This window comes from Typha angustifolia, chromosome 1 (genome assembly GCF_048772165.1).
Source record: "Typha angustifolia cultivar Huaian chromosome 1, ASM4877216v1, whole genome shotgun sequence".
NCBI lineage: Eukaryota > Viridiplantae > Streptophyta > Magnoliopsida > Poales > Typhaceae > Typha > Typha angustifolia.
Genome location: NC_133239.1, coordinates 2,181,109 through 2,207,193, shown reverse-complemented (window position 1 = coordinate 2,207,193; position 26,085 = coordinate 2,181,109). Strand labels below are relative to the sequence as shown.

Sequence of the window (26,085 nt, the reverse complement as noted above, 5' to 3'; positions counted from 1 at the left end):
TTAATGGAGTGGATTAGTAAAGATAAAGATAAATATATTTTTGTTTTTTTTTTTCAATTTATTTCTTATGGGCCATCTTAAAGTGATGCATGAATGGCCCAATCCAGTTGCAAGTTTTTAAGTGTAAATTTTATTTATCCAGAATACTGGAGCATCCAATAGTTTGACTAGTTTGATGAGTTCCGTGGAGGATTCATTCACATATGAAATGAGGTCCCGGTTCGGCCGAGGGTTAGAATATAAGTGGAAAAAGGTTAAAGGCATGTCACAATTATTAGTCTAAGGCGACCAAGATATATAAAAGATATGAATGGGATTTAGATGAGATTAATTAATTATACTGCTAAGGACTTGAGACTAAATTACACAGATAAAAATATGACTTTGTATCTGGTTTCCCCTTGACTATCGACTCTATTCATGACAACAGTCCTGATCGGGTAGATTACATGCCACGTAGTTGACGATTCTAATCTAAGGCTTGACCTTAACATAGGAAAGCGGCGTCGCATTGATCCGGTCCACCTAACAAAGGTAGGATAAGTAGACGGTCAATACCGCCGTCCAACTTCTTATATATATATATAGTGCTTACTTTTTTTTTTTTTGATCATGAGCCTGAAGGCTAGATATGGGTTGAACAAAGGGCCAACCCTCCCTAGATACATAGGCACTTTAGGCCCCACCGAACTTTTTAGCTATCTAGTCTAGGCTTCAAGCCATATGCGTCGCTGAGACCTGCTCCAAGCCGTTGCGTTGTCGAGCCATCAACCGAATGCCACCAAACTACCAACCACCAAACAATTTCTCCACAATATTATTTGGGGTTGGAGTTGAACTCATGACCTCCTTGGTCATGAGCAAGGTACCTACCAACTCTACTAGAGTTGGTTGGTATATTTATAGTGCTTACTGCCCACCCACATTATATCCTCAGGTGTACAGAAAAATGAAGGTCTTGTATGGAGGTATCGCATCAGCATGGCGTCGAAGGACGTATAGAAGGCTCGAGGAGGCAACTCCTAATCCGAGAAGGAGAAAGCCGGCAACGAGATCGGCTAAAATCAAGAGAGGCAAAGGAGAAGTCGGCAACGGCTACGCTACTAAGAGGAGGGTTTTGGTGCGTCCCGTCCTTCGGCTACGTTTAAAGGCGTTAATATCGCCGCTTCGTTGGTTGAGGGACGTCTACGTGAACGCCATGCTGGCTCTGGCCGGAGGGAAGGCTGGGAGGATGGTTTCGTCCTACCGAGTCTCTCGCGCGCCACGTGGGCTGTGGGAAGGGGGGAGGGTCCGGAAAACGAGCGGGAGATTCGGGGATTCCGAGGGTAGGATGGTGATGGTTTTGTACAACGTGTTAGTAGCTAATCCGGAGTTGAGGGAGAAGGTTCATGCGTTAATAGATACTGCTACCTAAATGTCAGTTACAAAAGACTTGTAATTTAGTTTCCAATAACGTGCAAGATCATCATCATCTCTTCAACCAGTCCGTCAATAAAACATAGCATAGCCACTGGTTTCGATCACTCACGTTACAGCTTGGTGCTCTTCCTTTTTCTTTTCTTAGACTAAATAGCAAGCAAAAATAAAAATAAAAATTATAAAATCAATAATTAAAGCACCCTCGAGAATATTGAGGAGCAGCGAGGAGGAGTGAAGCTCCGCAGCAAGATGAGAAATGCCACGACGACGTCGACCGATGAGAAAGAGAGTCTCCCGTTGGTAATGTTTATATGTATCGGTGATTTATAGTGGCGCATTCGTATATATGTTCATCTTGAAGGGTAAATTGGAATCAGGTTCCCACGCGATAGGACAAACTCTCCTCTGCCCCGAGATCCCCCCAAAAAGAACATTTCCATTCATTTCTACTATCCTCGGTTCCCAAAAGCTCTTTCAATGTCTCTTCTCTCCTAGAACCTTCTCTTCTTTCTGTAAACCTCTGGTAGATTTAGAGATGGGAATGGGAGAAGCGAGAGATGGAGCCTCGTATGTTCGTCTGCAGGATGAGATCGAGGACTCGGATGCGGACGATTCCAAGCTGAAGCAACTCGGATACAAACCCGAACTCAGTCGCAGCCTCTCGTATGTATCGCCTTCCTTTCTCTCCCCCTTCTCTCGCTCTCTTCTAACCCTAGCTCTTGTTCGAGATTCGATCGGGGATACCGTTGAATTCTTCAATTTTGAGATGTATTCCCTTTCGAAGGCAGATCTCTGCAGCCACAAAAGCTGGAATTTCCTGCATCAGCTCTATTGCCAGCCTGTGATCGGGGGTCATAGATGGTTTAGCAGCCAATGGAAAGCTGCCATGTATCCACTGCAGATTATTTAAATTAAAAATATGAATACATAAATCTTACAAACAAATATTCAAATAAAATTATAGGATCGTTAGAGTAGAACTATTCAAACTATTAGATACTGAGCTCAATTAACTGAATATATTAAATAAAATTTATTTTTGATGAAAGGTAGAAGGTATTTGAGAACAAGTGATAGGGTCAGATTCTTTGTTGTTGCAAATTTCCGTAATTCTTTTTTACTAAGAATAAAATCTAAAATATGAGGCTCATAACGTGACGTGAAAAATGTTTTCGACGAAACATAGTTTTCATCAGAACCCTTTTCGTACAGAGATCAAGGCCGTCAAAGGAAGAAGAGGGCGTTGATTGATTAGATCGTGATTCCCGTGACGGCGACTCCTCACCGGCTTTCTTTAATTACCTCATCAGCCTGTAGGAATCCAGCTTTATTGGATTTGACCCGATAATAAATTCTCAGCCCGACTCCGACCCGTTATGGCGCAATTACCCTCGGCTACTTATTTAAACAGAAAGATTTAAGGAGATCATAGTTTACATCCATCGCCAATGTAAGTAATTTGCTGAGAAATATTGGTGCTCTTCTCTTATGCAGGGCAATCTCTAACTTTGCTGTAACTTTCTCCATCATATCAGTTCTCACTGGCATAACAACACTCTTTGGCACTGGCCTTGAGTTTGGAGGACCAGTGACCATGATCTATGGATGGCCTATTGCTGGCGCATTTACGATCGTCGTCGGGCTCTCGATGGCCGAGATTTGCTCAGCTTATCCGACTTCCGGTGGCCTCTACTTCTGGAGTGCTAAGCTCTGTGGTGAACAGTGGGGACCTTTTGCTTCTTGGATCACTGGCTGGTGAGTTAACAATTTAATGCATGCTCACATCTATACATTTTTGAGTGTTACTTTGAAGCTTGATCTGCAAATATCCACAGCTTTTAATGCCTAGACATTGCATTATACAATTTAGTTAGTTGTCTGTTAGAGTGGTTAGTACTTAGTAGAGTTATTTGTTATATAGTATACTAATCTGATTGTGCTGAATAAATTATAACTAAACAATTAAATGAAACCCTGTCTCTATTCCTTGACCATTCCCAACCATGCAAGAATATTTTACAGATTCAAAGATGCAAACCAAAGTTTTAGTGTTGTTTTCAAACTTGGGATATGTATATATATACCACAACTATTGAGGCCAGAATCTCACAATAGACTAATTTGCATTGGAAAAGGGTTCTAATTTTTCTTTCCCTGTGCAGTAAGTGTGCAGATAAATTCATGTTATGTAGAAGTGCTCGTTAACAGGATAATGCAGATGATTTGCATGCTTTGTGCTAACTATTTTCCATTTAACATCTAGCTATTAGTAACCACTTATGCTCTTCTATCTCAGACTGATGATTATAAGTTCTGTTAAAGGTTCTAAAAGTGCGCTAACAGATCATCTTTGTGTAAGTTTGTAAGATAATCAACAGCTCTAAAATTTTAAGCTGTTACATAATGAACTAATACACATGAATTAATAATATAAAATATGAGGTGTGGCTCCCATACCGTAATACTAGATATTAGAGAAATAAAATCAGACTAATGAGATTTGAACCCAAAACCTCTAGAAAAGATTAGCTTTGATATCATATTAAATAACAGGCTACTATAAAAGAACAAATCATTAGATAATAAACTAATAACGTATATCATAGCTTTAACACTTGACCGATGCTTACATTTATTATTACTTGCCTAACACTACTGTTCATCTAACTATTAGACTAATAAAGAACAACCAATAGTTTAGTTTCCACAATTTACTAAGTTATACTTTTCTTTAGAACTAGTACTGCTGTAACATACTTGATATATCTGGTCTGACACCCTTTTCATGTGTGAACTCTACCTTACAAAAGGAGATGGTCCTCGTACCTGACTAACAACAGTGGTGCTTAATTTGTCTGCTTATCGGCTGCAGTTTTCTAAGTCATACCACATGGCTTTGATTAGTCATTTAACCCATAAGTCATCAATGAAAGCTACATATACTGCCTTTCATAGTTCAAATTCAACTCTCCTTGTCTATTTCGTAAAGCAACAGACCATCTCACAAGTGGTAAAGTTTTTAGATTGTCAAATTGCTTTTGGTCTTATATTTGGATATCATAGCTCTGTAGAATGTATTTGTGCTACTTACTTTACCAGATAAATTTAAGAAAAGCACCCTAATTATTGCCTTTTATTATGATTCACATCCTATCACAATGAATATTATTATTTGACTTCTATATTTTACTTTAAATATCTTAAAAATACATTGAGTTAGCTTTAACCTAACTATCAACTAACGCTTTGGGAATAAAAAGAATTAAAATACAAGAAAAAAAAAATACTCATCACTCGACTTTGAAAATCTGATTCTTTTATTTTTAATTTATATTAAAAAAACTTATTTAAATATATTAAGGTCATTTTGCATTTATAATTAATTTTATTTATTTATGGTAATTTTTGTTAAAAAATTAATGTTACAGTTTTAAAATATTAAAAGTAAAATAAAATGCTAAAGTCGAGATAAATATCTATGTAAAAGTATAAATAATAATCAAAATAAAACAAAAAGTGTTTTTGCTAAATTTACAGGAAAATTTAAGTGATGCTAAGATGAATCTGTTTCAAAGCTACAATTCTAATTGTATATAGATTCCTCAATCAAGAATCTTTTAGAGTAGTCAAACTACTCTCTGTCTTTCTCTGCGAGACATAGTTGCGACCTTTTTGGCTCATCTCCTCAGTGCATTCCATGCGGTGGGCCAGTCATACGTAAATGACAATATTACCCACCAACGCTTACCCTTCTACTCTTTTGAGTGCAGAATATTTGTTTTTTTTATTGTGGTTTTAAAAATAGAACAGAATTTTGAGTTAATTAATAGGTTGGTTAAAAAATATAATTTTGTTTATGGCCACAACTTGCAAAAGATGTGTCACATGTGGCAGGAGGTTATGAATTAATTCTATCACTGTGTCGTAACGATTAATCATTAAAAAACAAGGTGCTATTCCTACTTATTAAAATATAATTAAATTACTGCTGTCAAAAGCCAAACTCATGGATAGTTTTAATGGCACGTGTTTCATAGCTGGTGCATAGTGGCCAGCACATAATACTAGTGGTGGCATACATGGCAAGCTTACCCGATCACAGGCCGTCCATCTTAACAAGGGACGACCCTGATGCCTTGGCCATATCAGGTAGCCGAGTAGGTGAGACATACTTATGGGGGAGGGGGGCAAAATTGGAAAGTTGTACTCTTTGGGCAGGGACGTAATATTAGCTAATAATTCCACCAAATATATATATATATATATATATATATAGAGAGGGATCTCTACTGTGGGCCTATGGCCGAGTCATTTTCCAATAAATTTTGAGATGTGTGACTATGTGAAGCTTGTGACTCCTTATCCTATTCCTTATTATTTTTCAGTTCATACTTCAGTTTTATGATTGGCTAACCCGAGGAATTAGAGGAACAAAAAAAGGGAGAAGAAGTCAATTTGATATTTTTTAACACTTTTTTGCTTTGGCAATACGAGAATTCATACCACGAGGCAATTAATAGAGAGTTTCCTCTCTCTCTCTCTCTCTCCGTTTCAAGGAGGACATCCACATAGAGATCCAGTAGAGATGAATTGGAAGAAAGACGAATCCAATGGCTCTGCCAGGATTGACATCGACGCTTCGGATTCTGGCCATGCTCGGCTCAAAGAGCTTGGTTACAAGCAAGAACTCAAGCGCGATCTCTCGTAAAAATCTCTCCTTTTCTAAGGGTCTCCAGTACCCGAATCGATTTCCTTGTGAGTTTGGCTCCATTTCTTTGGTCTTTTGGATTTATGGGTCTTGTTGGGTATCCTCTCACAGGGTGTTGTCAAACTTTGCCTTCTCCTTTTCCATCATTTCTGTACTCACCGGGATAACCACGTTGTATAACACCGGGCTCAATTTTGGAGGGCCGGTGACGATGACCTTCGGGTGGTTCGTCGCTGGGTTCTTTACGATGTTGGTCGGGCTATCGATGGCCGAGATTTGTTCGTCGTACCCGACGTCGGGGGGACTGTACTATTGGAGTGCTAGGCTCTCAGGAAAAGAATGGGCGCCCTTTGCTTCCTGGATAACTGGATGGTACTAGTGACTTTCTTAGATCAAATCCTGTTTCTGTGCTGAATGCTTGTTTTTTTATTAAAAAAGGATGATCTTTTGGCAAATCTCTTGTTTACTGAATCTTTTGGTTGTTCTTTGAAGATTATAGTTGGTGTGGATTGTACATTAAAAATTCTAACGGTATGAATCAGGTTATCTTATTGTTTTGAGTAGGATTGGCCTGACCATTGACTATCTTATCCAGCATGTTTGGTAACATGAGTATATTAGGACTTTCACGACAGAGGTGAGATTCGGGACTATAGAATGATATTGATCTGATTCATCTCCGTTTCCCTTTTGTGGAGGTGCGGTAGCAATCATTATGAGAGACATTATCAGTGGAACAGAGCACGCATCATAAATCTTTATGGTATTCTGGAGAATCTTTAGTAAGATTCTTACTGTAAAATGTAAGATATTATTATACTTTCTTGCTTGTGCATCAGATTTCATTTTTATATTGGAAAAAAGAAACTGTGTTTCATAGTGTGAGAAGTGAGAACTTCGCTTTCAACATGAGAATGTTATTTGTGGAGGATGTTTATTCTCTTTTCTGGAATAGAAGCTTGGTGAAACCGTGAAAGTAATATCCTTGGCTAAATGGCTACCAAGAAAGTTACTTCTGCTTTCTAACTTTAAAGGGTTGATTCTTATATGGATTTTATAAATGATTGAGAGAAGTTGGTTTTGGATTGTTGGTGTAATAGAATGAGGGTCATACCACCTGTAGGCTGTAGGGTGTAATAGAATGAGGGCCATACCACCTGTAGGCTGTAGGGTGTTATATAATGAGGTTCACAATCACTTGAAATTTAAAAAGTATACTCACCTAAATGCATTTTATCTTGTGTTCATCTGTATCTTTTATGAGCTGAATGGGATGTACTTGAAATTTAATCTCTCATGCATTATTTAGTTTCTTTTCTTTTCCATGCAGGTTTAACATTGTTGGGCAGGTAATTGAGAAGCCCAAGACTTCTTTATCGGAAACTTGAAGTCTATTCAATCTGAAGAATACCTTCGTTGGAGTTGATTTATCTTTTCTTATTCTTCCAAGCTGTTAAAGAATCTCTCTATTTTGCAGTGGGCTGTCACTACAAGTGTAGATTTCTCATTAGCACAATTAATTCAAGTTATTATCCTACTTAGCACGGGTGGAAACAATGGAGGAGGATACAAAGCTTCTAAGTATGTGGTTATTGGTTTCCATGGGGGGATTCTGCTTCTTCATGCCATAATCAATAGTCTCTCCATTACTTGGTTATCTTTCTTTGGACAGCTTGCTGCTGCATGGAATGTACTAGGTAATGCTCTCTCTCTCTCTCTCTCTCTCTCTCTCTCTCTCTCTCTCTCTCTCTCTCTCTATCCGATAACCTATCAGGGTCCTGATGGGTTAATTCTGCGCAGGTGTCTTTGTCCTTATGATCACTATACCTGTTGTTTCTACTAAGAGGGCCAGTGCTGAGTTCGTTTTTACTCATTTCAACACTGATAATGGTGCTGGAATCCACAGTAAACTTTACATATTTGTTGTGGGACTCTTAATGAGCCAATATACATTGACTGGATATGATGCATCTGCTCATATGGTATGATATCTATCTTCTCCTTTTGTCCAATTACATACTTTATATTTGAAATATGTCAATTACATAGAAGTTTGTACCTGCATAATATTATATCCAATCAACTTTAACTTTCTCAACTATATACTACTGACTTAATGTCATGCTCGCCATTGATTCTTATCCAAGTCTGTCATTTGTGACTAAACAGGTAATAGAGCATTTTTGTTTCTTCCATCTAGGTCTTCTAAGATCATCTCCTTTGACGATCTAACTTAACTATGAAATCCCCTTCTTTAGATACTTATTCTAGACTCTAATGAGTCATTTTCTTATGGAAGTCCAATACTGGTTACAAACTTTTAAACCTAATGTGCCAACAGTAGGCTTCTTACCAACTACTGTACTGTTGAGCAATTTCTGAAGTTTTTTCTTCATTCAGACAGAGGAAACTAAAAGTGCAGACAAAAATGGACCTAGGGGAATAATTAGTGCCATCGGTATATCAATCATTGTTGGCTGGGGTTACCTACTTGGCATCACATTTGCAGTGACAAACGTTCCTTATCTTCTGAGCACCAACAATGATGCTGGAGGATATGCAATCGCTGAAGTATTCTACCTTGCCTTCAAAAATAGATATGGAAATGGTGTTGGTGGTATTATTTGCTTGGGAATTGTTGCTGTTGCAATATTCTTTTGTGGTATGAGTTCAGTAACAAGCAACTCTAGGTAAGCATATTGTTTCTGTGCCTCTCAATTTCTAGCATAATAGTTACTTTCTCCTATCAGTGAATAGGTATTTTAGTTTCCAGTAAGTTTCTTTTCATAACCCTCAAGTGGATTTTCTTTTCAATGATTCACTTGCAATCTTCATCCTTCATGGCAATATATTGTTTTCTTGAAATTAGGATGGCTTACGCATTTTCAAGAGATGGAGCGATGCCATTATCATCACTATGGCATAAAGTGAACAAGCAAGAAGTCCCAATAAATGCAGTTTGGCTCTCTGCATTCATTTCATTTTGCATGGCATTGACGGTATTGAGCATGTCCCTTTGATCTCCCTGTTTTTCCACACTTTTTTTTTTAATCTCCAAAATGCATATCTTGTATGTTTGTTTCTCACATTGTTCACTGATAAACAAACTACAATGCCACTGCTTTACTGTTTGCTAATTTAGTACTTCCTTCTGACACATACTTGTGGCATTATGCCACTGTTCAAATCTAACTCGACAGTCCAAGTTTATATAGGAAAAAAGATTTTCTTGCATTCACTCACATACTTCCTTCTGGCACATATCAAGTGTATTTATGTCATTTTATGAGTAACTCTGCAATTCAAGTAAAAACTGAAAAATTGCATATAAACACTATTTATTTGTGTTGTTATCATGTGAATTACCTGACCTCATGATTAGTCTTAGGAAGTAAATATACGAAATTTGCAGGATTCAGTCGGATTATAAACTAGACTTCTTCCAAGAATAATATAAAGTTAAGGCCTTTCTAACAAACAAATAACTCAGATCATGTATATACATGCCATAATGCCTCTAATGAACTTTGCACCTCTTGTTTTACTTTTGACACTTGCAATTAGCATATGATTAAATCAAGAAATCTTTGCACAACCTAATCAGATAAGTTTCTTTCTTTTTTCCGTGCAGTCTCTTGGAAGTCTTGTAGCATTCCAGGCCATGGTTTCTATAGCTACAATTGGACTCTACATTGCTTATGCGTTGCCGATCTTTTTCCGAGTGACTCTAGCTCGAAAGTCCTTCGTCCCAGGCCCCTACAACCTCGGTCGATATGGGGTCCTGGTGGGTTGGGTTGCTGTGCTTTGGGTTGCAACAATTACAGTTTTATTTTCGCTGCCAGTTGCTTATCCCATTACAAAAGATACTCTCAACTACACACCAGTAGCTGTTGGTGGTTTATTTATCCTAGTTGTTTCTTCTTGGATTCTTAGTGCACGACACTGGTTCAGAGGCCCCATAACCAATATAGATACTTGAATGTAAAAACGGCATATTGTATACTTCTCAATTATTATATTTAACTGTTGATTGCTTAATTAATTTGTCTTCTTGGTCCATTCTCTGTATGTCATCTCTTTGTTGTTCAAGTAGACAGTAGATTCTGTGGAATGGAAAGCAAGAAAAGAAGATTACATTCTTCTTCTTTTTTCAATCTTTTTCATATAATCCTGTCCACATAATGTTTCACTGCATATTAGGTTCGATGACATTCTTAAAATTATTATCAGTTATAAACCACTTATTTTGATCATATTCTCGATTGTGGATAGATAAATAGAATGATATGAAAGTGTTTTGAATATAGATCATAAAAATGCATGGTAGGCACAGTCGTTATGTAATCATGAGACTGGAATACAGTTCAGTAGTAGGGATCATTATATTTCACACCCTATCCTTTCAGAATTAACACTTGGAGCCCAAAATATAAATACTGGAATATATAAGGTGTGGGTCATAAATTCGTAAGAACGTAAGGTACGGATTCGAATCTACTATCTAAATCCAGATCCAAATAAATAAGCACCCTTGTCGGTGGATAAACAACGCGGTACTCCCGATTCGAGTTCTCCCCTCTCATCGCCGTTCCGATACCTCTTCGCAAATAGCGAACAGCTTGAGGGACTCCACGCCACCTTCGAATCCTTACACGTCAAAACCCTTCATCTCAATCGATCTCGATATGGTTCGTAAAACCCTCCCATCTCTCTCTCTCTCTCTCTTCCATTTGTCTAAGATTTTCTAGGGTTTCCACCTTCTCGATTCTTGTCCACAGGAGGAACCCACAGAGGAGCTCGAGCCGCTCTTCGACTACAGCCGCGTCCAGCCCGAGAATTTCTTCTCCTTCGATGGTAATATTACTTACAGTTCTTTCTTCTTGCTGTTCTTTTCATCTCTAGGGTTCGATCCGCAGATAGCGACTTGGAGAAGTCTCCAATCTTTGCGAATCGCAAGCGGAGGAAGATGTCCGATGCAGGGGTGAGTTTTTTCCCCTAATTTTGTCCTACTTAGGGCTTTGCTGCCAATCGTTGTATATATTTAGATTGACGTTTCTGATTTAAAATTGGATGATCGGAAGGGGAAGGGAAATGGGAAGGTAGACTGTGAGGATGTGGTTGTTTTAGATGAAGGTAAGGGTCAGAAGAAGGTAGAAGATGAGGATGATTGGTTGCCTCCTCCACCGCCTAAGGTTCACAACGCCGGATTGGAATTGGAGGATAAGACTTTGCAGGAGTTGAGGTACTTCGCATGCCTTAGTTTTTGGTGCGTATATCTTGCTGTCTAAATAGTTGGAGTTTGAAATCTTCCCTCGTTACCTATTGTTCATAATGGTCTTTGATATAATTGTTTATGCTTGTATAGTTGTATATGATTCGAGGATATATATATATATGATAATGTACTTGGTTTTCTGTTATTTTGCTGCTCATTTGGCGTTGAGCAACTGTTACAGCACTTGGATTATCTTATCTTTCATACACCCTTGGGGTGTAACTTGTCAGAGACCATTTTTTGCCATTGTTCAATCATTGGCTAATTTGACGTAACCTTGCGGATGTGCTAGGCCTTAGATTACATGCTGGATAATTGTAGGATCGGTCACTATGCAATTTATAGAACATCTCATTCTAGCAGTTAGTTGAGGACCACTAGGAGGAAGGGAATTAGAGGAGAGAGTTAAAAGGATACAAGAAGATGGGTGAAAGGAGAAATAACTTAAAAAAATTGAATATATTCATTATCCAATAAATGCTCAGTGCTGACAAATCATACGTAATTTCTCATACCCCTTTGACTCTTATCTGTAGAACCCTAATCCCCCCATCTTCCATTTAATGAATCTCAGGTCTTTTAGTTAAGATAATTCTGCTATTATAATATTTGGAAACCCAAAATTAGAGTATGTAAGGGAAAGCATTGAAACTTCATGAACTTTTCAACTTGTACTTGATTTATCCTTAATAAACCGAGAACAGAACCTATACAAAGGTAGTGAAACCTTCTTGACTCACCCAATAAGTATCCAATATATGTTTTGATAGTCATGGTTTCCAGTGAGCAGCTTTCACTACTGATGAGAAAAAGGTAGAAAACAATCTGAAACGGCTTATCTCCAATTCATGGATAGTTTTCTTGAAATAATTAGCATGCGTGTATGTCTAAATGTAAATAGAAATAATGAGTTGTGATAGTATGTAAGAATATCATTGGTATTTCACAATTTATATAAAGAAAACTTTCTGAGATGACATGATTATCATCTTCACTAGTTGTTTGTGGCACCTTCTTTTTATTTTTATATTTTTACTTTCTTTTTGTGAAACTTCTTACGGATTAGATACTACAAGCAAGGTTCAGGACAAACAAAATAAATTCAATGTTTTTAACCTTCTCTTTTCTTGTATCTTTCTACTTTTCATAATGATATTAGCCACCGATTCCAAATAGTTGGGACCAAAGGCTTTGTTATTGTTGTTAGCTAATCATCATGTTTCTTATATGTAGATTAAAGAAGCAGGAGTTGGCCTCATTTGCTCGATCAGCTCAAGATGTATTGAAAGATTTGGTGGAAACTGCCCGAAAAGAACTTGACAGAGCCCGGAAACCTGCTGAAGAAGGAATTATGGACATGCCATCAAAACCAAAAGTTGAAAGACAAAAAATTGTTATATCAATTCAAGATACTGATGGGCAGAAGCAGTTCCGGATATATGCGGTAGTACTTTGAGCACTCATCTTAAATACAATGGATTCTATATCTATGTGAGTCATGCATATAGAAGGGCTCGTGATATTCTGTCCATAGTGGGAGAAGATCTCAACTTTTTATTGGCATCATATGAACTAAACTGTTCTCCCTTGTTGACATATTTGACAACATTCATGCAATAAAAGGCTATCCCTGGTATCCTGCTAGTTGCAAGTGTAGAAACATTTAGTGGTTGGATTTTCACTAATGCTATCTAGTCAGTAGATTAGTCTTCTAGATTTCCTTGAAAAGGATAGAGAAAAAAGGGCATTTTAGTGCACAAACCTCCCACCTATGCAGGTTCTGAGGGAAGATGATATATGCGGTCCTTACCCATATTCCTATGTGTCTAATATACTTAGCAGTACATGCATGATTAAATACTTGATTAAAGTTGCCATGCTGGACATGAAGATTTTGAAATGCAGCTACTTGATTGTTCACCGATTTGGATGTGTTTTAAGATTTAATATTTGACATTTTCATGCTAAATGCTGTAGGGTGAATTTCTATATCATCTACTGGTAGGAGGCTTAAATTATGTTTGTGATGTTCACAAAGCTTCTTCCGATCATGAACACCATGCTTATGTTGATCATCAAATAAGTTTATGATCATTTCCATTACCTTTAAATAATTAATATTGGTGTATGCATCACTTTGAACCTCTTGCAGTTTGTGAACTACAGCATCTTTATTATCTCTCGGAATCTGTTTGGCCTGCAGGATGACAGCTTCGAGAAACTCTTCAAATTGTATGCTGAGAAGGTCAAGCTTAAGCCAGAAGATTTGGTATTCTGTTTTGATGGGGATAAAGTTAGCCCAACTGCAACACCAAAGGATCTGGCTTTGGAGGATGATGATATGATTGAAGTTAATGTGAAGTTACACTGAAGACAGAGGAAGAGTTGCTTCCCTGGTCTGCTTAACTTGGGAGTTTGCTAACCTGTACAATTAGGGGTGGTAAGTTTTTCAATTTTGATAGCTTTTATCTTGTTTCTTTATGGTGTTTATGTAATTATGTATATGAATAGATGACAACAACACAGGTATTGGGAAACAGTATTTATCAAAGTAGCAGACACTGTGCTTCCAAAGATTACTTGTTGCACATTGTATTCTCAGATTCAGCAATAAGGTTACTTTTAGTTTGTTCTTTTATACCATGATTGTCGACAATTTCACATAGTACACAGTTCATCTGTCTTGTGTATATTACCTAGACATTGTACTTTTTTCAAGCTTAATGCGTCCATTCAGAGCGTTGTTCTCTTTTTGTCTCTGATGTTTTATTGATGAGTAGTACGTTTTTTATTTATGTCTATAACGTATGCAGTGCATATCTTGCAACGTTGAACGAGGAATCGATATAAATTTGAAAAGTTTTTGACTAAACTAGAACTCTTTTTTTTATTTTTTTACCGAATCAAATTATTTTTAATTTATTATTAAATAGAGTCTAATTTTATAGTTCTAAACAAAAATATTAAACTAATTAGTATTTTTAAAAATGTTAATCAGTTCAACGTATTTATTGTTAGATAATTTTTTTTCTTATATAAAACGTTGATCAATTTATATTTTAGGATCAGACAAAAGGCTAAATTAATTATTATTTATCTAAAAATAAAATATTATTAATGTAATATTTTTATTAGTGTTATTGTAAATTAAATCTCATTTAATAATAAGTGAGGAATAATCTATTTCGATAAAAATAAATCTGAACAACACTAGTCTAGCCAAAGACATAAATAAAAAGGTAAAAACTCAAATAAAAGCTAGCGTAGTATCATGCCGAATTCGTATAAATAATTTGCTCGTGATCGACAAATGGTTTGCATCAAGACAGGGTGGTGGCCTTCGATAATTAAACCTGGAATTTAGTGACATTAGTTTATTCTCCAAGTTTCGGATCTGCACTCCGCGTTACATGTCAGATACGAGTCGAATCCATAAATGCATCCTTAGAACAACACAAATTGTGCAATATAAGAACTAGGAATGCAAACAGTTTATAACCTGGGGGCTAAGCTTCATACCAGCACAGCAGTGGCATGGACTTAAAAACAATTTCAACGAAATACATTGAAGAAAACAATACCCCACAGTATGAAACATCAACGACCATAACGGGCAAGTAAATAACACGCGGGGAGGATATATAAAGACTGTAAATGTCTACAGATCCGCAAGGGTATATACAGACTTGTGCGTGAAGGCTTGTCGTGTAAGCAGCATACAATCACCATATGGGTATCAACTTTTAGCAAAACGTATGAGCTTAAGAGGCAGGAAGGACAAAAAAACAAGGTTAAGAGTAACAATTTACTGTAATGTTGACCGCCATCTGGGGCTACAGACCTTTTTTTTTTTTTCTCCTTACGCAAAGCATACAGCAATCAAAACAGACCAAAAGATGTTGGACATCGACCAGTAGCCCAGACAACACTTGATATCTTTGCTCAGAAAGAAGTTACTTCCAGAGCTTGACAGACCTATCATGACTTGCAGAAGCAACTAAACCTGTTACATTTGACACTGCAAGAGCTGCTATTAAGCCGTCATGTGCAGCAAGGGTCATGGTCTTGTTTTCAGTCATGTCCCAGAGTTCCAGAGACTGCATAATAACAATCACTCCAGTGAGCAGGGGGCAGGGAAAAAGAACAGTAATAAATATCATAGGGATATTAAAGAGTAGATGACAGTATATATTTTACGAATACTGCTGAGTATTCAAGAGTAACCTCATCCTAACCACTTCATAATTAAAAAAGGACCTGAAAAGACTGATTATTAGAAGCCACATAGGGTAAGATCCTTAAAAGAATAAAAAAGGGAAGCAAATGTAGGAAAGAAACTGACTGATACTTGAGTCGCTTGTAGATACAGGTATTGATTATCCAAGATACATCTATGCATACAAAGGTGATTTCACTAGTAAAGGCTGTTCAACTTTAACAGAAGTTCTGAGACTGGAGATTGATCATTGTGCTAGTTGTTCACAATATAAAGGTGATACCAATCAGTATCAGACAAGCATCTTTCCAATAAATGTGGGAGTGGGAGCTGGGAGCATCCATAAAGCAGAAATAGGAAAACCAATAAGACTCCTTAACCTTTTACACAAGAAAAAGCATGCAATGAAATTATGCCCTTTAAAAATCATATGCCCTTCAATAATACTCATCCATTACTATCATATTAACAACAGACATCATTACCACATGTTGTCCAACCTGTACTTTTACACCTTGTACTTGTCTGGCTCATAACATCTAATCATAGTTTTGTATTCTACCAACTTGAGGACCTTGAAACCTCCAATAGTTAAAAATGCAAAAGAGAATGTCACTGACTACTTATTTGCAAACAAATTAAAGATGCCACCAATCACCGTAGAGAACTAAATGTGCATGTCATACGAATCACATACTGCTATTAACAATATTCTGAGAAAAGTTGCATCAATCAGATTAGCATGCAAATTGGACTGGCAATAAAAATGATCCAAGTTGACAACAAATTCCCACTTTTATCTCCAGATGTCAACTGCAACCTCAACTTTTCATTCACTTCCTAATGCTTCAAAAATCTAACCACTACAAGTTGAAACCAGGATTTCAACTTGGTATAATAATATAATAACTACACTAAGATGCATGTTGGACATCCCAATCATGGTCTGTCTTGTAATATTCCACAATTGATAAAGTGCAGAAACTTGCCTGGTAACAACCGATAACAAGCAAAGATGGATATGTGGGGTGGAAAACACAAGAGTGAAACTTGTTTCCACTGCAACTCAACTCATGCATACATTCTCCTTCGCTGCCGGACCGAAGTGACCACACCCTGACAGAATCTTCACTGACAGAAGCTAGATACTCACCAGAAGGATCCCAACAAACCGAATCAACACGCTTAGTGTGCCCCTGAATTTTGCCACCAATGAAAGATTGAACATCAAGATTCTTCCAATTAAAAATTTAATATTCAAGTACATTTGGGAAAAAGATACACAAGCATCACCACATGGAACTCGTAATTCCATCCGGAAGTCAAATATATACAGTATAAATGATGCAGTTGTCATATACATACACATCTTGACATCACAGAAATAAGGATTATAACATAGGATTATGAAAGAGAAAGAAAAAAAGATTGGGGAATTAATTTCTTTAACATTCTGAGAGTTGCAAGTCAGGTCAACAATAGATTTTTAATCAAGAGAACCAGAAGAAAAATGATAACACTGAAAGAATCAATTAGTACAAAGTATTGGAGCTCATTGTTACTACCAATTTGTTTATAGTGATCGCAAACTTATCAAGGCGTTGCCAATCAAATTATATTTTTATAACCAAGAATGGAAGGAGCAGATTACGCAAATAAAAAGGATCAGCAAACAGCCAAACATGTATACAGTAACAAAAGTTTCAGCCTGTACCATTCTGTCTGGGTTGAAATTAACCATGATCAAAACCAATTTCTATTTTAGGTTGCATAAAACTGCAAAGATATTTGACATAAATTTTTTCTTTGAATTATCAAATAAACTTTTATTTAGCCCAAAATTATACTGGTTAACCCTAGAAGAGTTGGTTTGCAATTACACACTTCCTATTAACATCATTAAAATAAGAGGTACCAACATGAGAAATTATTCCAATTAAGAGCCTAGTGATATCACTCTCATTGGCTATGATTATAAAACTTACAACTAGAAAGCAACCTGCAACCTGCTTCAGGTCTATACAATCTGATAGTGTAACAAAACCAACCTGTAGTGAATGCCTGCAGGCCTGTGTCTCCACATCTAGTATGGATATGGTAGTGTCAGCTGCAGCTGCAAGATACCTACCCTGACGAGGTTGAAATCTGAGTTGTGTTGTGCCGCCCTGGCAGCACATTGAAAGGTTAACAAATGATATAACAGTCTGTATTGATTATTACAGAAAAAACAATCTAGATATTGTACCAAAGTTTTTAACATTTAAAGAGAGAATAATTCGTATACAAATTCACATATTACAAAGAAGAATTTTGTACCTTAAAAACTCTAGCACAGCTACCATTATTTATGCTCCAGTAACGCAATTCTCCATCGCCGTCACATGAGCAAATCAGATCTTCCTTATTTGGGTGGAAGTCGAGAGACATGACAGATGCAGAATGCCCAGTAAAAGTACGGAGTGAGTAGCCTGGCTGCAGATAGTTTCATTTAGTCAGAAGTGCACTTAAAGAAGTAATAAAGTAATAAATTACATTCCCATCCATCAGAAAAGGAGAAAAACATACATTTCCAGATAAATTAGTTAAGATACTAATATCTGCGGTTTCTAAACACAGATCAAGTCACAGAATTCCCTGTTTAAGATGGTTTAGTTTCAACAGCAGTTAGAGAAATTAAAAAAAACTTCCAACTAGCTAGAAAATAACAAATTCATAACATCTTAGTCTTATGATTATGTTTTAGACTACTTTAAGCTATACTTTTTTAAATGATTATCTAATAAAATGTATAGAAATTAAGAACTAAAGGAAAACAAATCATTCTTATTCCTGTACATGATATATGAGATAAATTATTATATTTGAAGAGTTAACAGGGCAAAAGAATAGAGGACAAATTATTTACCTCCAGAAGACGAGGTTACAACTTAGAATTTAAATTATTGCATTAAATAGTTAAATTTTGTAAATATGACCAGCTATTACTATTTACAAATTTATAGATAGGTTACAACATGGTCTGTTCAGAAGCAAAAATTAACAGAGAATAAACATTTGGAAAAGAAGAGATTGCAAGAAGATATTGAACTTTAAAGATGCATGAGAAAAGAATTATGCTCACATTATCTGCATCCCAGACCCTCACAGTTTTGTCAAAAGAAGATGTAGCAAGACGAGGCATACTTGGACTAAATCGAACATCAGTAATCAGTAAGGAATGCTCTTCCAATGCAGACTTTTGCTTCAAGGAATCTGCATACCATAAAACAGCCTGCAATTCAAGATATTCAGTGCAGCACCTCTATGATTAGTTCATGGTAGTTAAGCAAAAAATATCCACTCTTAACAGATTTGAGTACAAACCTTTTTATCATGTCCTCCAGTAGCAAGAAGCTTGCCATCAGAAGAGAAATGGCAACAGACTACTTTATTTGTACTTGCTCGGGTTACTGCTATCTCGCTAAATGTAAATCCTGAATCAGCAGTGGCAGTGTCATCAATTAGATAGTGAACAGGTAAAGATAGGAGCCTTAAACAATTTAATCAGCACTCATAAGATAAGGCCAATTTAAACTTAGACATTGAAATTTAAATGAAAAGCAACACCTTTGCCAACATCCATGCATCGACCTATTGTATCTCTTGGATCTGTATCATCATGAGATAAAAAAGATTCCACATTGTCATCCAAAGATCCATCTTCCACAAAGCGATCCATGTCAGCCTGAAATGCAATATCTTTACAAACCAACTGCCAAAAATGGAAATGCTAATGGGATTTGGCATATAGGCACCACCCAGATATAAAGGATATCCAATTGGATTCCAGGACACCTACCAACTGGTTTGATGGAGATGTTAGACTTCCAGTACCATCAGAACCGAATGTCATCAAAGGTTTACTTGAGCCACCATTATGCTGCAATTGAGGCATGGACATCACATCTCCTGGTGTGTGAGTCGAAGGCGTTGAGGGAGCAGAGCTCGGAGATGGTCCAGCAGTGTTCGCAGTTCCTGAACTATTTGCCGGCCCAGAAGATGAGACAGGCTGCTTCCTCTTGCGCCCAGTCTGGTTCTTTGAAACCTGCATAATGAAAAAAACACAGAAAATTTATTTATTTAAGAAAAGAGCTTTTCATTATTTGGATCAAATTAATATACAGATTCTCAAACAAGTATGATATAATACAGCTTTCTTCATGACTTAGTTGATTAGTTACAAGTAAATTATGTAGCATTCCAGAAACATCTTACCATTGGAAGTACAAGAAAGATTCTTTAGATCAGATTTTTTTAAAATTAGTCTTGTTCTCTTGATATCATAAGTGAACAGATAAAGTCGATCCTGTACTAACTAGCTGTCCCAAAGTTGGCCGACCAAACAGTGATAATAATTGCCATGATTGCTCTCATAGAGCTCCTGAAAATACTACCAACAGATTCTCATATGAATATGAAAACAAGCAAATAGTGCAGCCATTGAAGCACCACCAGCATTTCATACAATCAGATAAGACAGTAAGATAATTGGTAATCATGTCTTAAATTCTTTTCTTAGGTACCAAAAATCAAGATATCTTAAATAATACTAAATAAGAAATGAACTATGATTATTCTCAAGCACTTGGAACGACAGAAGCAACAACCAAGCACTGATGGTAAGTGATGATCAGTTGTATGGAACGAGGATTATGAATTAGAAACGACCAATATTCGAATAGCAAAATTGTAGAATAAATTTTACTTTCAAGACAAATACTTTTAACAAGGAATTGACAAAAATATAAACCTGATCAGTTCCTCTAAAAGAGTTTGACATGCTTCCATCCACTGTCACACTTCCCGTGCCGGGCTTTTCTTGCTGAAGTAGGTGATTTGAACTTTGAGATTGCTGACTCGAAATAGCATGCTGATGAAGCTGCTGCTGTTGAGTGCTGTTCTGTTGCTGTTGCTGTAACTGAGCAATTTTCTACTACACATAAACAACAATATAAGAAGAGAACTGTAAAAAAGCAAAAATAATATTTTCATAAAAAAAGGTATTAGTAATATTGACATGTGCACCTTACAACTGGTAGTTCAAACCAGGCCACAAAAATACACCACAGAGATAAAGTTCAGAAAGTTAATTGCACAAAATTTGGTTGCACATGTACACGATTAGTACATGTAGAGCTAGTTGCTTTAAAAAATCAAAACTTATTCCATTGGAATAAAAACTACTATAGCTTCAAGTAAAGCAACAGGAGGAACTTTTATTTTCCATGTTAGTCTAGGATTTACAGTTCTGATATATGTTTACTCTGGTTAGTTTTTTCTTGCCTTCATTTTTCCATTAACCTTCAGTGTAATCTACTGCCTTCACATTTAGACAAATAGCATGCTCCAATAATTCTCACTAAGGCTTCAGCAATCACATTTTAACATGTAAGAGAAAACTAGAGTGTCCTCACATTTAACATCTAGCATGACGCCCACTAAGGAGTGATACTGACTACTGAGCAGCTCCTACAGATCAGAGAAATTATACTCTATAAGGTACCAAAATAACATAAACAGTAAACAAATATTATTAGAAGCAATACTTCTGAGAGTCGCACATCATATTACAAGGAGAAGTTTCATAGAACTCAACATTTGACTTTGAGAAATTATTGCAAACTAATAAAGGAATTAACTTGACTACTTCAGTACTAGTTATAAAATATTATCCATGATGATTGGTATATGCAAAATAAGTACATTTTAACCATATATCTTGGAGCAAGGTAAGCAAAACTAACAGCAAGCATATTATTACAGCTTCTATAGAGACTAATCACAATTTTCAATAGTGAAAGCATCAGAAATAATTAATGAAAGAGGGAAAGTTTTCACCTTTATTAACATATCTGTATCCGTTCGAGGCATCCCAGCACTTGGCATTGGAGATCCGACATTCGGAATAACATCGCCGACAGTATTTGCCTGGCCATCCTTCCCAATAACCATGTTCCTATTGTTCATAAGCATTCTCAATCTTCGACTGTCAATATCTCCAGCTGTAGGGGATGGCAAGTTTTGCTGTGCTTGAATCAAAAGTTGTTGTTGATGTGGACTTAGATATTGAAGTTGATGAAATGGTTGAGGTGACTGCATAAATGACTTCTGTTGCTGCAGAATTCCTGAGCGAAGCTGGTCAAACCCCTACAAAGTGATACAAAGATATGTTTATTAGGTACAAAGACAATAAAAATAGAACACTGGAAAACACATACAATATTGAAAATTTACAGGAACCTCCTCATGATTGAATTAGGATTTACAGCACCAAAACCAAGCATAAAGCATAGACAAATGCGTACTGCATGCATAAATATGCCCTAGATTTGGGTTCAAAAATTATAAGCACAAGCATGCATAACACAAGGCTAATGCACTTCCTTGATGAGAAGTAATCAACACATAAAGAGCACCATAGAGACTCCAGTGCTGCCGTGACAGTAAGGTACCACTGAATCTACCATTGTCAGCATATTGTCATAATTGACTAGCAGATTGATATCCAGAAGGAACTCAAATGAAAGGAAGGTTATAACAGCCAACACAGTGCAGTAAGAGACTAGCTGGAAAATGAAATCTGCCAAACTCTACAGACCAATAAAAGGAAGCAAGTGTGTCATCACATAGCTAAAATCAAGGCTATAGTCTATAAGTGCCAACGAAAGGACATACATTGTGCAGACAAACTATAAGGTGGACACAGAATACCACATCACAGTGTGACCGCGTCAAGGACTAATCACTCCACTTAGAAAGCAAATTTCTTATAAGTAATCACAAGACAAGTAAAATTTTAGTGATGCAGATTTCAGTACTCCACATTTTCCATTAAGTTATGGAATTAACTTAGGTCAAGAGAGACTTAGCGTAACTGACATTTAACAGGAATGAAACATATGATAAGCAGAACAACAAGAACTACGTAATGATTATTTTTCTCAACTCTAATTTGTAAGATGAAGAAATATGATTAGTCTAAAGGTGCCATCACAGCAGTATGTCAGATGCATACAGAACATGGAGGTACCTTACGTAAAAGAAACTCACTGTCTAACAAAAAGAATGTATATATTAAAACAATAGAGGGAGTGCAAACAGAAAAAAAAAATCATTAAAAACAAATAATGATCAGAATTATACTAATCGAACTAGAAGTTACCGTGAGAGGCCATCCTTTCAAAGTAAGATTGTTTCCAGCCTGATTTGATCCTGCACGATGCACAGATTTTCAGCTAATATTTATGAGCTAGAGTAAATATTTTGATACCATTGTAAAATATGATAGTATGAACTGCTAAGAACAAAGGGTCCCATGCTAACCACTAAATTATATACTAAAATTCAGTGAAAGTAACAGACCTTCTGGAAGTTGCACTTATATATCAATGTCCAACCTGGACCACTAGGACATGAATAGCCTATAAACTCCAATTTACATAAAATAAGGAGAAAATAAGAAAAATATATATGACCTTATATTGGTAAGCAAAATTACTGAACAAATGGGTTAGGATATCTAGTTCCCAATTGATAAATGTCAGTGCCAAAAACAAATACAGTAAACAAATGCAGCATTAAAGAGAAAAGGTTGTAAGAACAATGAATTCTAGAGGATAAAGTTGAATGAGTTACCTGGGACACCTATCAGTGATCCATCAGGACCTGTAGCCCTAGGGTTCAAAACTGGATTTATCTCGGTCTTGATATTCTTCAATTAAATATCAATCACATCAGCAACTCGCAAGATTTTTATGAGAGAAAACATACTGCATTAGTAGAATCTAACCTGTGCTGGACCAGGAAGTGGCTGATTCCTGGCCTGGCCCTGTTGCAGAGTCCCCGATAAACCACCACTTGCACCATGCAAAACTTGCCTAAAAGAAGCATATGTCACCACTTTGACACAAATAAATAAGCATATACATGCACTCTAGACAAGTGCATACAGCCTGACTTCCACATGCCACTTGCAGACCTGCACTTGCAGGAACAGTTGAATACATGCACTTGCCCAAATAAATTCCCAACAACAAATGTGATATGCACAAACATATACCGCAGACAGCAGTCGCAGCACATGTTCAACTTAGAATAATACACAAAGCCAGAAAAACCAAGCAGAAAAATTAACTGCACAAAATCTACACACAGATGACAAGTATAATTGCATTAAAAGAGCAGGACAGGCTGCTTCCTTTGGGTGCACTCTTCTAATCATAGATGACAAATATAATTCCACTAAACACAATATCTTTCATGACTTTCAAAATAAATATTTTATGTGGCTTTAGGACCCTACCCTGAAGGCTGTCCAGTTGCAGTTGACTTTAACAATGATGCATGGTTTGGATCCATCAACTGTCCCACATTTTCGCCATATCTTTGCTGCAGCTGAAGTTTTCAAATGGCAGAAATAGTATAGTAAAGGAATATCTTTATAGAAATGATGACATTTTCAGCACAGTATGTTCAACTCTGCAGGAGTACCTTCATGGATGCTTCATCCAAAGAATCCCTTTCAAGAGGCAACTTTAACCTCTCCTCATACATCTTTGTTGCCAAGGCATTGGCAGTACCAGTACCAGGACTCTGTCGCAATAAAGAATCATTACCAACAAGGCCAGTTGCAGTACCATTTAAAAGATGAGCGCCATCTCTGCGCTGCTGTTGTTGTTGCTGTTGTTGCTGTTGCTGCTGCTGTTGTTGATGCTGCTGCTGCTGCTGCTGTGCATGCCTTTGTAATAACATTTGTTGCATGTGCATTTGTTGTTGTTGTTGTTGTTGTTGCTGTTGCTGCTGCTGCTGCTGCTGCTGCTGTTGAGGCTGCTGCTGTTGCTGTTGTTGTTGATGCTCCCTTGCTTTTATGAGTTGAGTCTAGGACCCAAGAACCAGTATATCAGTTATTAGATACTCTATCCAAACCACTTGTACCTTAACACAATGTTTCAGTTAACTAACAATAGTACCAGTTAACATGGAAAAGCATATGGCACTAGGTTCAAAAGAAATGACACATCAATATAGAAACTTGCCTCTATGTACGAAGCTGCAACATCAGAGTGCTTCTCATTTGTTCTTGCTATAAAAATATCCCAAAAGACAGACCACCATTCAAAGAGAAATCCACCAGGAGCATCAATTGCTGAAACATAAATCATTTCAGTAAGTGAACTGATAGTCATAGACACTTGAATTGGTAATAGTCTACAGGGAGATTCATCAAAATTTCTTCTAAACCTACCAACTGGATCAGAGGAGACCTTCCCTTCAGCTTGAAAGGCCTTCGCAGTTGCCTGCAGATTTCTCTTTACTAAATAGTCGTAGATGTACACATCCAACCTGCTTTCCACGTATTGCAGAAGTTCAAAGATTAATCTCAGCAAAGAGAAAATTATTAATAAATGCTCAGACGAGTACAATTGAAAATGACTTAAATAGTACTATTCAAATAAAGTAGGTAAAAAAGAAGCTATCAACCATGTAAAAGATCGCAGGACTCACCAAATTAAAATTTATTACCATCAAAGTATAATTTGAGTCAAAATGGAGGACAAATTCTTAACTTGCATTATAATATAATGGTGGCGAAGAGAACGACAGAGACCTTGCAAAATCCAAAACATCAAAGTGAAACAAAAATCGTCAGCGAGCACCAAAGAGAAAAACCCCAAATTCCGGACTTGGATTTTACATTGAATAAAAGAAGCAAAACCTCAAAATGACACAAAATAAAGGAGTGGAATACCGGAGCTTCCGAACCCTAATTTCTTGATCGCAAATACAAACTAAGAACAGCCCAAATTAGCAGAAACATCGCATTTTTATGTAGAAATCTCCAACATAAACCCTAAGGAAGAAACAACAACACGATCACCGGTCATCTGTCTTCCACAGCCCAAAAGATCAAACAAAAATACCAAATAAAATAAAAGGAAAGTACCAAAAAGAGGAACCTCATCAGGATCAAATATTTAAACAAAGCAACAAGTAACCGAAGCTAAGAGGGAAACAACTCACATCTTATCCGCCTCCCAGTTAGTCTGCGACATGATTCCTTCCACCACCTTTTCTTCCCTGCTCCTCTCTCCTCTCTCTCCTCCTCTTTCCTCCACCTAGAATCCGATGCCAAGACGAAGACCCACCAACTCTTTTCGCGTTTCTCCTCCTCGAGACCCTAAACAACAGCGCGAATCTTGTATCTTTCTCCCCCCCTCCCCCCCTCCCTCCGATTCTCCAAAACCTTGTCCCAAACCCTAGAAATGAATGGGAAAGAGGTAAAGAGGAGGGGGAAGACGAACTAAAGAGAGATGGGAGAAGATAAAGAAGCGGGACATCGAATCCCCCAATTGATTTATAGCTAAAATAATTGACGGATTGATAATTAATCTATCTCCACTTCGACTCCTCTCACCTTTACCTCCGTTG

At 36.9% G+C, this 26,085-nt stretch overlaps 3 protein-coding genes across 7 annotated transcripts; 2 read left to right on the top strand and 1 right to left on the bottom strand.

Annotated features, from left to right (window-relative positions):
* Window positions 1–937: 937 nt before the first annotated feature.
* On the top strand, window positions 938–10,169 carry LOC140758451 (amino-acid permease BAT1 homolog). Of its 4 annotated transcripts, XM_073094652.1 has the most exons (9): window positions 938–2,082; window positions 2,632–2,869; window positions 2,955–3,174; window positions 7,437–7,476; window positions 7,605–7,824; window positions 7,928–8,109; window positions 8,528–8,817; window positions 8,997–9,126; window positions 9,759–10,169. In XM_073094652.1, exons 3-9 carry the CDS (start codon window positions 3,014–3,016, stop codon window positions 10,104–10,106), a joined length of 1,371 nt encoding a protein of 456 aa, XP_072950753.1. In that variant the 5' UTR covers window positions 938–2,082; window positions 2,632–2,869; window positions 2,955–3,013; the 3' UTR covers window positions 10,107–10,169. The 4 variants fall into 4 exon arrangements, with proteins under 4 accessions (XP_072950753.1, XP_072950736.1, XP_072950728.1 ...); XM_073094635.1 differs by lacking the exon at window positions 2,632–2,869 and having other exon boundaries at window positions 2,914–3,174; window positions 7,458–7,476; XM_073094627.1 differs by lacking the exon at window positions 2,632–2,869 and having other exon boundaries at window positions 2,914–3,174.
* A 486-nt stretch (window positions 10,170–10,655) lies between these two features.
* Window positions 10,656–14,161, top strand: LOC140767575 (uncharacterized). Of its 2 annotated transcripts, XR_012105591.1 has the most exons (7): window positions 10,656–10,815; window positions 10,906–10,981; window positions 11,044–11,108; window positions 11,209–11,369; window positions 12,636–12,846; window positions 13,606–13,842; window positions 13,929–14,161. XR_012105591.1 is itself a non-coding variant. In XM_073107543.1 (6 exons), the coding sequence occupies exons 1-6, from the start codon at window positions 10,813–10,815 to the stop codon at window positions 13,771–13,773; spliced, it is 684 nt and encodes a 227-aa protein (XP_072963644.1). In that variant the 5' UTR covers window positions 10,656–10,812; the 3' UTR covers window positions 13,774–14,161. The 2 variants fall into 2 exon arrangements, 1 of the variants encoding a protein (XP_072963644.1); XM_073107543.1 differs by having other exon boundaries at window positions 13,606–14,161.
* Window positions 14,162–15,020: 859 nt separating this feature from the next.
* Window positions 15,021–26,085, bottom strand: LOC140770817 (transcriptional corepressor LEUNIG-like). The gene is made up of 18 exons (XM_073112142.1): window positions 25,678–26,085; window positions 24,902–24,999; window positions 24,693–24,802; window positions 24,148–24,534; window positions 23,960–24,051; window positions 23,447–23,534; window positions 23,293–23,368; window positions 22,820–22,869; window positions 21,496–21,804; window positions 20,408–20,587; window positions 19,457–19,702; window positions 19,225–19,342; window positions 18,982–19,091; window positions 18,740–18,889; window positions 17,935–18,090; window positions 17,667–17,783; window positions 16,608–16,814; window positions 15,021–15,499 (listed from the first exon to the last, which is right to left on the bottom strand). The coding sequence occupies exons 1-18, from the start codon at window positions 25,707–25,709 to the stop codon at window positions 15,356–15,358; spliced, it is 2,670 nt and encodes an 889-aa protein (XP_072968243.1). The 5' UTR covers window positions 25,710–26,085; the 3' UTR covers window positions 15,021–15,355.